Here is a 12616-nt window from a genome sequence, read left to right on the forward strand (position 1 = left end):
TGTGATAATCTGCCTTATATTTTATCTTCTTGTCCTTGGGCAATGTCAAAAAATACATAATATCCTCAAATCAACATCTTTTATATCTAAGGAATTCCTATGATTGAACATTGTAATTCTTTATTTTGAGGAGGGAAGTTAGATTAGCTACAGTGTAAATTGTCTACAAGTACTATTCCATGATTTTGGATTTAAAGATAATTTTATCTTTTCAGATAATAAATTCGATGAGGATCTCAATGAGTATGATGCAGTATAAAGTATTTTTAAGACAGGATCCCTTCCCTCAAAAAAGTGAATAATAGAAACAATGAAAACATATATGATATATATTCCTGACCAAAATATCAACTCTCTTCTTTCAGCTTCATCAATTCTCTTCAGCTTTTCAAATCCTTTTTTTATGTCTTGGCAAAACAGTTTTATTTTATCTCATGTTATCCTCACAACAATCCTGGGATAATAATATTAATAATAATAATATTATCCCATTTTACAGATGAGGTAACCAAAGATAGCAGCTAAGTGACTTCCCTGGAATCATGCAGTTAATAACTATCTGAGGCCCAGTTTGAAGTCAGTTCTTCCTGACACTAGGATCACTGTATCCACTATACCACCTAACAGTGAGATAGATAAATAGATAGAAAGAGATATATGTACATATATGTGAATATATATATGTGCATGTGTGTGTGTATATATATATATATATAGAGAGAGAGAGAGAGAGAGAGATGACATGATTCTTCAGACTCTGCTCTCTATCAACTGATATATATTATTTATATGTGTTAATCATATAGTTGTGCAAATTATATGTGTATGTATATATACATTTATGTACATAAATAATATGCACACATACATACACACACACATATTCTAAAGTCATGTTAGTCCTGTTGGCTAGTAAAATTGACATTTCAAATTTTAAAATATGCCAAAATATGGGCGTGGTGAATGATCGTGGGTTATCAAAGGCTCTTTATTTCTCTAGTTAGTATACTATGCTGCTATCATTAGAATATTAAATATCTCATATTTTATACCAACATTTCAGGAAACTCCTGTCCTCAGACTTCTCAAGCACCCATTAGTTGTGACTTATACTGAACTTATTTTGTGATATTCCACTTTTAATTTATTCTCTTTTCTGATTTCAAATTTTCCTTTAGCATTTCCACCCATTATTTCTTATGCTTTTTCAATATTTATTCAAATAAATTCTGCAGTCAATAGTAACAATTTGAGTAGTTGCCTTGTGCACACCATTATGCTGGTTGCTTTGGAAAGGGAAATAGCAAACTGAATAGAAAAACTTTCAGAGCATTGTATTTTAAATATGTATCATCATTAAATAGATCCAATTTGCATTTGGTATCATGAATAATATATAAATCAATTATAACAAAAAACATATAAAGTGCTTCGTAATTTGCAGAGTGATTATATATTTTGAACCTCATAAGAACTCTGGGAGAAAACTACTCCAGGTCTTATTATCCTCATAAAAAAAATTGAAATTGAGAAGTTTAAGTGACTTGTTCAAATTCTGAGGTAGGACTCAAATCCAATTGCTGCTAATTCTAGTCTAGGACCATCTTCATTACACCATATTGTCTCAATGAAATACTATCTTATAGAAATTAACTATACTGACCAGTATTTGTAAAGCAGTGTTTTACTGAACCCAGAATTTTTGTTTAAGGTGAAGTGCAAACTTCAGACAGATATGTAAATGTGGCAAAACTGCACACAACATTATACTTTCTGTTGACTGGATTATTAGATTATAGAATCATAGATTTGATGTCAGAAGGGAATTTAGCAGACCTTGTAATGAATCCTCTTAATTATATATGAAAAAACAGATTCAGAGAGTTTGATGGCTTGTCCAAGGTAATCCAGTGTCTTGGGAGTGGGCTGTTATCCATGTTATTCATGATCATTCCATAGTTTCATGACCCATCTCTTGCTTGAAATTCATAATTTGAACAAAGAATTGGATTATGGGTTTACTATTAATCAAATCCAGCTCAGGAGTAACATATAAGGTTCAATCATTTGATTGTCTCAAGAAAGAAAATACAAAATAGCATCCTTATCCATGTTTTTAATTTATAGGCATTGTTTCTTTCTTGTATCATTAATAATTATTATAATTGTTTGTATTTATGTGTTTAAAAAAAAGGCAAGGAAACTTGAAGATATAAGAAAAATCATATCATTAGTTCAGTATTGGTGATGAAATAAACCACTGAATCTAGTTAGTGTCAAGCCTGAAATATAGGAAGAACATAAATATATCACAGAAAAAACACAAATATGTCATTATAATTGTTTCTGATGTAGGTTCACTAGATACATGATTTGTGCTTATCAGATGTTTAAAAAAAATTCCATGGTGCCATAAAATTTTACCAAAAAAATCTATAGAATTCATTGGATATTTTTAAATCTCTTGAATGTTTATGATAATGTGAACTGAAATGATTTTTAAAATGTGTCCTCACCTCCATCACTTAGAATGTTTTCTTTCAATGTTCAGCTTAAGTACCTCAGCTTACATGTAGTCTTGATTAATCCTCCATTTGCTACCAACCATTGACCAAAAAGAAAAGAAAAAAAAAAAAAAAAAAAAGGAAGTCATATATGAACTGATGCAGAGTGAAATAAACTAAACTAGGAGAACAATCTCTACAATGAATAAAATGCTGTAAAAGAAAACAACTGTGAAAGAACTATGATCAATATAATGACTAATAACTCCAGAAAACTGATAATGAATCATGATTCTCACTTTCTAACAGAGAGGTGATGAATTGTAGATGCAGAATAAGATGCACATTTTCAAAGATGGGCAGTATATGGGTTGTTTTGCATGTCTATGAATATTTGCATGTTTATATTTCTTATTTTTAAATAAATAAATAAATACATTTTTTTAAATGTAAGATTTGGGTGAAGAGGAATTGGACTATAGTGATACCAAAAAGTGAAAAAAGTGTGAGGAAAAAGAAAGTGAATCATTTAAAATATATATACAGAAGAGATCAGACATAAATACAAAAAGGGATACAGACAAGCAGGACAATGGTGAGACTACCATGTTAAATTTATATATTATATATATGTGTATATATATTATATAAATATATATACATTGCAAACAGAGGTTCGTGTTTTCATATGCAATGTCCTTTTTTAAGGTTTTATTTTTGTATGAAGAAATGTTCATGTTGATATTTGTCAAGTTTATAATAATAAAAAGAATAAAATAAAGTGAAAGACTACCAATGAAAAAATAGGAGAACTACTAAAAGAAATTTCTCATATTTCTTATGCATACCAACATCTTGCAAAGTTCCTATAAAACTAATTTTAATATTATTTGTTAACATAAGAATTTTTCTACTTAGTCAAGAGAAGGAAACTCCAATTGAACTTTCTCATTTGATTTTTTAATATATGGTATTTAAAATTGGATGGAACCTTAAGCTGGTGCTAATTTAACTAGCATATTTTACAAATGAAGAAACTGAGGCTGATAGAGTACAAGAAACTGTCCAAGATTGCACAAATAGTAAGTGTTAGAGCCAGAGTGAAAACTTTTCCAACTTAACTGAATGGTTGCTACCAACCATTGACCAAAAAGAAAAAAAAAAAAATTAAAGAAGTCATATATGAACTGATGCAGAGTGAAATAAACTAAACTAGGAGAACAATCTCTACAATGAATAAAATGCTGTAAAAGAAAACAACTGTGAAAGAACTAATCGTCCTTCATGTTATCTAGGCCCCATGCCTTCAATGTGCCCCCTGCTCATATCCCCTCTAAGAATCTCTGGTTGCCTTCAAAACTCAGCTCAAATGCTATGCCCTGAAAAATGGCCTTCCTGGTTCCCTCAAACTTCTATAGCCTTGTCTTTTTCTACTTATCCACTCTGAAAGTATTTTGTATGTACTCATTACTTTATGTTGTCTCTCTCATTAGAATGTAAGTTTCTAGAGACATAGAATATATTAACCTTAACATCCCCATTACTTTGCACATTGTCTATCTACCACATGGTAAGCACCTAACAAACACGTATGTGATTGATGGATTTCCCATCTTGTAACTCCCAATCCAATGCTTTTTCTTCCGATGACACTTTTCTTTCAGTCTGGAAATGATGTGACATTTTATTATTTCAACCTGAAATACAAATCAAGTTAGCTGTAAAGAATATATTCAAACAAATAAGCAAACAAATTGCAACTAAAAATTCACCTTTCAGAAGTCAAATAGAGTGACTCGGGGTTATGTAATGGTTCCCAGTTTTGTGCCACAGAATCTTGGGGACAATTCTTGCCTCCTGTTTTGGTAAACTTTACCCTTTGGGGTTCTATGGGTGTTTTGATGCAATAAGTTTTGTCTTATGCCTGGGTGCCAGTGAAATGTTCTGTCCCTAAGCTGTGCCAGGTCTGCTTTACACGCTCCAATTTTCCAGACCTTCCTTTACCATTTGGAGCAAAGGAGTAATCCCCTGAGACTCAAGCAAGACTAGCCATTCCGTCCACAAGGTTAATAGCAGTTAAAGTTATTTCTACAAACAGTACATATGGATGTCCTTCCATAAAACACAGCTATGCGAATAGATTCCTCTTTCCTACCTCCAGAACATCAAAGGGTTAGGGACTACTTTGCGTGTACTAGGTAGATTTTAAAGGTCCCATTTTGGGCAGGTGTATGCTCCTCCTAGGGGAAAAGTCCAAACCACTTCAAAAGTTCTCAGCGTGGAGCATGGGAGTGGAGTGGGGGAAGGGAAAGAGAAAAAAGACAGAGACAGAGTGAGACACACACAGAGAGACAGAAACACAGAGAGAGACAAAGAGAAAAAAGACAGGCAGCGAGAGATACAGAGACTGAGGAAGTGTGCCAAAACTCAAACCTCTCTCTTTAGGAAAACAAAATCATCAAACACCCAAACCTGGAAAGAGCACCTTTGAAAATGACTAGATAAGTTATCCGGAGTTTGGGAATCAGCCACGAGTTCAGCTCTCCAAGGCTGAGCAGACAGAGCCTCTTGCCCTCCTTTCTGTCTCTCTGACCTCTGCGAGACTCTAGTTTCTTCCTGCTCCCGACCCCCCAGGACCCCATCCCATTCCTCTCCGGCCTCTCCCAACCCCCTCAGATTTGCACCGGGTAGCCAGAGGCAAGGTGGGAAGACAGCTAAGAAATGCACCCGGCCCCCGCCTTATAATCACCCTCGGGACACTTTCACTTAATTTCTCTGGGACTCGAGATTTTGCCCGAAGGAGCATCTGCAGGCAGCCGCAGCATCCTGCAAAGCCCGCGTCTCTGCAAACCTGGAGCAAGCTCCAGGGTGGCACCAGGAGGTGCACCACTGCAGTCCCCTCCCCCAGGAGGTGAGAGAAAAGAGAGGCGCCCTCCCCGAGCCCACAAACACACGAGCGGCTGCTGCCAGAAGGGAACTCGCTTTTAGAAGCTCCCAAGTCCAGCAGCGGACTCCTCCGCATCTATGAGAGCGGGAGAGCATCGGGCAGCCCGGGCCCCTCTCCGGCCGCTCCGACCCCTGGCCCGCGCTACAGCCGCGGCGGCGGCAGTCCCCTCTGCAGGAGCGAGCCCTTCTGGCGGGCACGCGCCCTCTCACCGCCCCGCCCCCCCTGCCCTGCTCCCCTAGCACACATACTCTCCACCCCGCCCCGCTCGGAGCACTTTCCCCTCCCCTTCTCTTGCCCCGGGGCGGGGGCGCGGGAGCAGCAGTGGTGACGTCAAGGGGCGCGCGGTGGCAGCACCTCCCCGCGCGCTAGTTAAAAAGAAGAAGAAAAGAGGGAGCGAAACATGAGAGCCGGTGTGAGGAGCTGCAGCCGCGGGCAGAGGAGATCGCAGCATCTTCTAGATCCCAGCGCTGCCTCCGCCTCCGCTGCTGCTGCTGCTGCTGCTGCCGCCGGGGCCGTCGCTGCTGCCGCCGCCGCCGCTCCTCCAGTCTCACCTCCGCGACTCCCGTTACATGGACAACAAGTGAACTGGCGCTGCTGCCCCCGCCGCTGCCCCCGCCGCCTCCTCCTGCTCTCCCCCCCACTTCCAGGCTGCACCCGAAGCCCCCTAACTCCTTTGACACTGGCACCGCCACCACGGAGAGCGTCCCTGGCACAAATTAAACCCATCCTCAGTCCCCGGGCTCCCCTAGGGCATTGGACCCCCTCTCTCGGCGCTTTTCTAAACTTGTTACAAAGTTGCTCGGGGGCCTCCTCCCCGCTGCCTCCCTTGGCCTTTTTGCCATCCTTGCAGCCCCCGTCCCCCCTCTCCCCCTCCGGGGGCTGTGTGGCCGGGCAGTGAGGAGAGCCATCCTTTTTCTCCTCCACGCACGTCTCAACCTCCTCCTCCTGCTGCTGCTGCTGCTGCTGGGCAGATGATGCTGAAGATGTTGTCCTTTAAGTTGCTGCTCGTAGCGGTGGCTCTGGGCTTCTTCGAAGGGGATGCTAAGTTTGGAGAAAGGAACGAAGGGACTGGTGCGCGGAGGAGAAGGTGTCTGAATGGGAACCCACCGAAGCGTCTGAAAAGGAGGGACAGGAGGATGATGTCCCAGTTGGACTCCCTAAGCGGGGCAGAAGCTGTCTGCGGTGCCTTCTACCCTCGGCTCTCCTGCTGTTCCAGGATTGACAGTCAGTCTCTGCTGCACATGGAGTCCAAGGTAGGCAACCGTCATTCGCATGGGTGCAAACTTTGGCAAATAGGCTGTAAGATGATGAAAGGGGTCTGGCAACCCTGGGGTTCCCTGTGAAGGTTTAGAGCTGCGAGGCTCATCTGAATTACCTTTTCCCCCCTTCTATTAAAACTCGAATGATTGTTTTTTTATGGATTCTGGGATGCCGAAATCGACCCTAACCTCTGTGCACGGTGCTTTGCTAGATCACCTTCTGGCTCAGAAAAGTTTGACTTCCTGTGAGTCTCTCATCCTCGCCTATGTGAACACTTGCAAAGTATAGAGATGAAGCGTGTGTTTCGTATTAAACCAGGCACTGGCTTCGGTGAAAACTGTAAATTAAGGTGACTGTGGTTTCCGGTTTATTTTTCTGGGGATAGAAAAGGCTTGTGCCGTTTTCTCCACGTGCTTGCTTTAGGGAAAGGTTGGACTAGAAGAGAGGATGTAGAAATCTGGGGTGGTTTATGATCTCCAGCCCAGCTAACAGGGGAGTCTTATACTTCGAATCAAACCAAGCTCGAGAGCTTTGAAAACCAGGGAAAGATTTTCGCTGTCACATTCCACACACAAAATGGGGAAAAGATTCATTAGCGCGGCCGCGCTCCCCACCCCACCCCCACATGTCATTGTAAATCCAGGCTCCGGATCGCAGTTACTTATAAAGCGAGATCTTTTGCTAGTTAATTGGAAACTTTTCAAGACTGGTCATTTCATTCCACTGGTGTCAATATATAGTATCTATAGTATAATCGTTTTATATACTCATTTCGAGAAATGCTCATTTCAACTCGGTTTAAAAAATATATTTCTTGGCGTGCGCTGCAGTTATGTGGGGGAATTTACTCTACACCCTAGGAGGGAAAGTGCCGGGATCACGTCATTAACAATCTCTGCACGTGAAATAAACAATCAGGTGTCTTACCGCCCCCACCCCTTTCCATTTTAGGTTTAATTAAGAATTCCTCTGTTACAACACTGCAGTTGTCAAGGTCTGAGAGACTCTTGGAAAACTTGTGTTTCAGTCTTGCTGGCCCAAGCATAATAAAAAAAAAATACCCCGGCTGAATCTAATTTTTATGCTTAGTTCACGGTAGATTTCACTCTATTCTCATGTAAACAGCTCTTACGAATCAACATATGTGTCTGGGTGGTATCTCTCACTTTGTTTTGTAACAAAAAGCCATATTGCATCATTTAATTTGCTCAAGTCATGCAAATAGGAAAAAATCAATAGGACAAAAAGGGGTCGACTTATCCTCCTCCCTACTAAACTGCTGCCCACACACAGAGCCCTGTTGCTTATGGCAAAAGAATAACAACAACACCATTGTGTTGTTAGTTGGTTCACTAATGGGTGAAACTAGAGAACATCATTCTCCTTCAGTCCCCAGCTCTGTCCAAATGTTCATGGCTTTTGAGGGAGCATTTGTCCTAGTCCCTCTATTCCCAGATGAGTGAGAACTGTCTTCTACAGGTTTTCAGCTACAGCCTCTCTCTCTCTCTCATTATTCTTACCAGAATGCAGAAGTCTGAGATTCTAAGCAGGATATATGTATATATATATATATTCCTTTCTCCTACTCAGAAAGTAGCATTAAGCTCTCTGATTCTAATAGAATTAGATGACAAAGTAACTACATTTTGATAATAGTTCTGAAAGGGAACCTCCTTATTCCCCCCCCCCAAAAAAAAACCAAGAAATTCAAAGGAAAGTCTGGAAATGCATCCTTAAGTCACCCTCCTTGCCATGGACAATATCAGGGGACCAAGAATTGAAAAAACTCATGTATCTCTGAAGTCTTTGAGGAATAGGGGCATGTACTTGACTGAATTTGGCAAAAGGATGGAGGGCAGTACTGTGTCCATTATGACTTAATCATGTTATAAAAATTATTTCCTTGCTTGAGATGGGTTTGCCATTTACCTATGCTTCCTTTATTTACTCAAAGTATCATAGATTTAGATAGAGCTGGAAGAGACCCTTAAAAGATCATCTAGTTCATTTGGCTCTGTGCAGATGAGGAAATGGAAGCTAGGAAGAATGGCAGGGTCTTGCTCAAGGTCACACAGGTAGCAAAAAACTGGCAAAACCAGAATTCTTCTCTTTCCATTTTTATTCCCCACCTCATTTTAAAAGTGGGTTTATGTGTTGAAGTTTATTCTGTGGGTCCTGATATTTGTTCCCATTACAAATAGTCTATAAACCGACTGTTCTCAAACCACTTTCAAAAAAAGGAATAAGGAGTTATCTACTCTGTAGAGATGTGCTTATTTATTTTTTTGACATATTTGTCCTAAAGTTTGAATGATATTTTAAAACCATGTTATCTACCCATTAAACCTTGATGTTTATTCTAAGGCTCATTAGTTTATCATAAATATGGCTAAGCCATTTTTAATGATGCACATTATAGCCATTAGAAAGGTGTCTTTAAAGTTTAGCATGAAGGTGCCTGAAGATCTTTGCAAAAACAGAAAGGAAATTGAGAAAAACAGTTTTCAAAATCCTCCTGTTCTATCATGACAGTAGCGGTCACACATTTACAAGAGACTAGAATATTAAAGTTAGTGAGCATGCTCAGTTGCTTCTCTTAAGTGTCATTTTTGCTCTAAAATGTTTTATATTAATATCAATATATCAAGGCATTCTGATAACATGTATATTTTTGTCAAAACCTCAACAGTAAGCCACTCTACAATAAGAGAAGTGATACTGTCATAACTTTTTAACAAAGCTCTTTAACTTCATTACAACCTTCAGAATATTCCATTTACCATCATCCAAATGCAATAGCAACTCCAACCATCTCAAAAGCTTAACTTGTAGGTAGATTGACATAGAAGCCCCCTTTCAGTGTGTGTGTGTGTGTGTGTGTGTGTGTGTGTGTTGTGTGTGTGTGTGTGTGTGAGAGAGAGAGAGAGAGAGAGAGAGAGAGAGAGAGAGAGAGAGAGAGAGAGAGAGAGAGAATGTATATCTCTGCTACCTTGGGTGGCTTCACAGCCAAGGCTGTCAAGGAATGGGTGAAAAGTAATTGTTTTCAAGTGTGCCCTTTTACAATCATGTGTTTGCTCTGGCTCTTTCAGGAACAAAGGCTATTGTTGGACACATCTAACTAAACAAATAACTCATCCTGGGCTCCCTTTAACAGCTGCCTTAATACAATGATCTATTTACATATTAGCCTAAAATTGAAACTGAACTCTCTAATGACATAATCCAGCACTAGGGTCCAGAAGAAACATGTGTCTAACCCAACAGCTGAACAACCTTGCAGACATATGATTTTTAGAAATAAATTCGGGTACACCCAGGGATTTTTAAAACAACATCTTAATACACTGTCATGCTTTATCCCCAATTTTGTCAAATCATCAGGCTCCTGTGGGTGCTGCTTAACTTTCTTTGCTGCTGGCTAAAGAAAGAAATACAGAAGGTCCCTGTCACTGATTTTTACTGTTTGTTGATAAGCTTTTGTGGTAGGCCACACTTTTCTGTGTAGATTCCAGTATTTTGCTTACCTTTTCTTCAATGAGTTTTACTTTCATGTGGCTGGAGATTAAAGGATGACCTTCCAGATGTTATAAATTAGTCAGCAGCAAGTATAATCATTACTAGGCATGCTATAATAATGTTTCCAAGTTTTACATGTTTTCCAAAGTCCAAGTTAGGCCACTATCATCTGATGACTTTGGATAGAACTTTTTCTTTTTCAAGTCAGGAAAGGAAATTAGTTTCCATTTCTTGTTAAGATCTATGGCATTGTCGAGCTCAGAGAAAGATGTGTGCATGTATGTGCATTTGTGTCTATGCTATTAAAGAAGACAAAATACTCTGCTCACACCCATACTGATCTGTCTAAAACAGCGTTTCAGCTTTGGACTAAGTCAGTTTAATTGACTTCAGTAAGACCACTGGTTCATTGAAACCTAAGCTAGAATGATGGCTCTATCTATCTTCAGATAGATACTGCGGACCTCACACAGAGCAAAATGTTAGCATCCTGCTGTGTTGGAACAGCATGAAACTTTAAAAAGAGTAATATTGTACTTGATTTCAGATAATTTATTGAATCCTGCTCCTTAATCTTTTGATGGGCTATTTTGTGGCCAAGGCACATTCCAAAAATTGTAAAGGACCAAATTCTTCAAGCACTAAAATCAATCTCCCCCTGCATGGCAGCTGGCAGGGTTTTATTTCAGTTATTAAAAATGGAAGTATGCATAGACTACATGAAATCAGATGTAATTAAACACCCATTTTCCACAAAGCCAAATAGGTAGCTTTAATTTCTTTTAATGTTATTTCTCTTCATGCTTTGCTGCAGTGATCTACACTGAATAGGCTACAGAGATGGAAAAATAGAATATTGCATAGATCTGGTGGTATCTGGCAAAGTATGCACAATTGAAGACATTCTAAAAATTCTTGGAATGCAAATTCTGAGTGTCTTGTGTATGTTTCTTTTTTGAAAATCTTAACCACTTAACCACTTGTCATGTAAGTAAAGTGAGCAAAAATCAAAAATGATTTGGGCTAATCAACTTTTTCTGGATAATAAATCATAAATTTTGTTTCTTTTCCCCTCCAATGTGATTATTTTTATTGGAATTTTGTATTTCAAATGTGTCGTGATCATCTATACATTTAATCTCAATCAAATATTTACAATAAATTATGAACTTTATTTCATTTTTTTCCCCTAAGTGGGATCATTTCTTTTGGAATTTCAACTTTTCAGCACATCCATTTATTCAGCTAACTAAACAATTAATGTTCTTTGCTCTTTTAAATGCAAATTCTCAGATAAACTAGAACATTGTTATTTTTTAAAAGGAGCATCTTGATTTATTCAAATCAGAACATCTACTTACAAACTAAAAAATAGAATAAATTGGTAACTGATTTCTCTCCCTCAAAAAAAATCTTTTAAAAAATTGATTCCAAAAAACAACATATGATTAAAAGTATTCTTGTTTATATAGAAATGTAGACTTAATCACAAAAACAATCTTCACATTTTCTTCTATAAATAAGGCAAAGAAATAGTATAGATTCTTTAGTACACTGATAGAACTTTTAAAATAAGTTCCTTTTAATCATTTGATTTTAAGTCATTTTTAAATGGTGATATGAATGCTTTAGTTTCAATGACATTTCAGATATTTCTATTGTGGTTATATCATGATCTGCATTTGTTAAAAGCATAAATGAGACATATAACATCAACTCAAAATAATGACTTAATATTGGTTATAGACTCCCTACTTTGTTCATTAGGTGCTTTCCCAATATTTAACAAAAAAAAAAAATCAAAAGTATTTCTCACTGGGAAAAAAGGAAGAAAATATTGCATGAAAAAATATATGCCATTTTTTTCCAGTGAAATTCATTACATACTATAGTCTATAACTTTATAATCCAGTTATATGTTTATTTTCTTATGTATGTCATAGTTCTGATGAAAATGTGAAGATTTTTTTCCAGGTTAAGCTGCAGTGATCAATTAAAATGTACTTAATGGCTTAAGATATTATTCTCATGGGAATGAGAAGGGTTGTTGTCACCTTTTCTCTTATTAGTAAGCTTTTTCCCCCTCTTTCTCCGAGTATAACATATGAATCAAATGAAGTAATGTATGCAAAAGAATTTAATGAATTGTAAAATACTGTATAATAGGAACAGCTAAATGTTACCTGCCACAGGATATACATAAATGACCTTACAAGAAAAAAATCAATTGGGTGTTCAAATGATCTACAATTATTAATTTTTATGAGGAATATCAGGAGAAAAATCAATATTAAAGTTAAAATTTATGTAGGAGATAGGGCTGGATTTCTTTTAATTGATAGTTACATTTGTACTCAGTTATAGACACAGAGTATGAAGACATTCAAAT

At 38.0% G+C, this 12616-nt stretch overlaps 1 protein-coding gene across 3 annotated transcripts in view; it reads left to right on the top strand.

Moving 5' to 3' along the window:
* Positions 1-6422: 6422 nt before the first annotated feature.
* The window catches only part of HHIP (hedgehog interacting protein), a 137217-nt gene continuing 131023 nt past the window's right edge, over positions 6423-12616 (top strand). For all 3 annotated transcript variants that reach the window (XM_051963768.1, XM_051963769.1, XM_051963767.1), the window contains exon 1: positions 6423-6704. In XM_051963768.1, the coding sequence (XP_051819728.1) occupies positions 6423-6704 (282 nt within the window). The remainder of the gene's footprint in view (positions 6705-12616) is intronic.

Source organism: Antechinus flavipes, chromosome 6 (assembly GCF_016432865.1).
Source record: "Antechinus flavipes isolate AdamAnt ecotype Samford, QLD, Australia chromosome 6, AdamAnt_v2, whole genome shotgun sequence".
Lineage (NCBI taxonomy): Eukaryota > Metazoa > Chordata > Mammalia > Dasyuromorphia > Dasyuridae > Antechinus > Antechinus flavipes.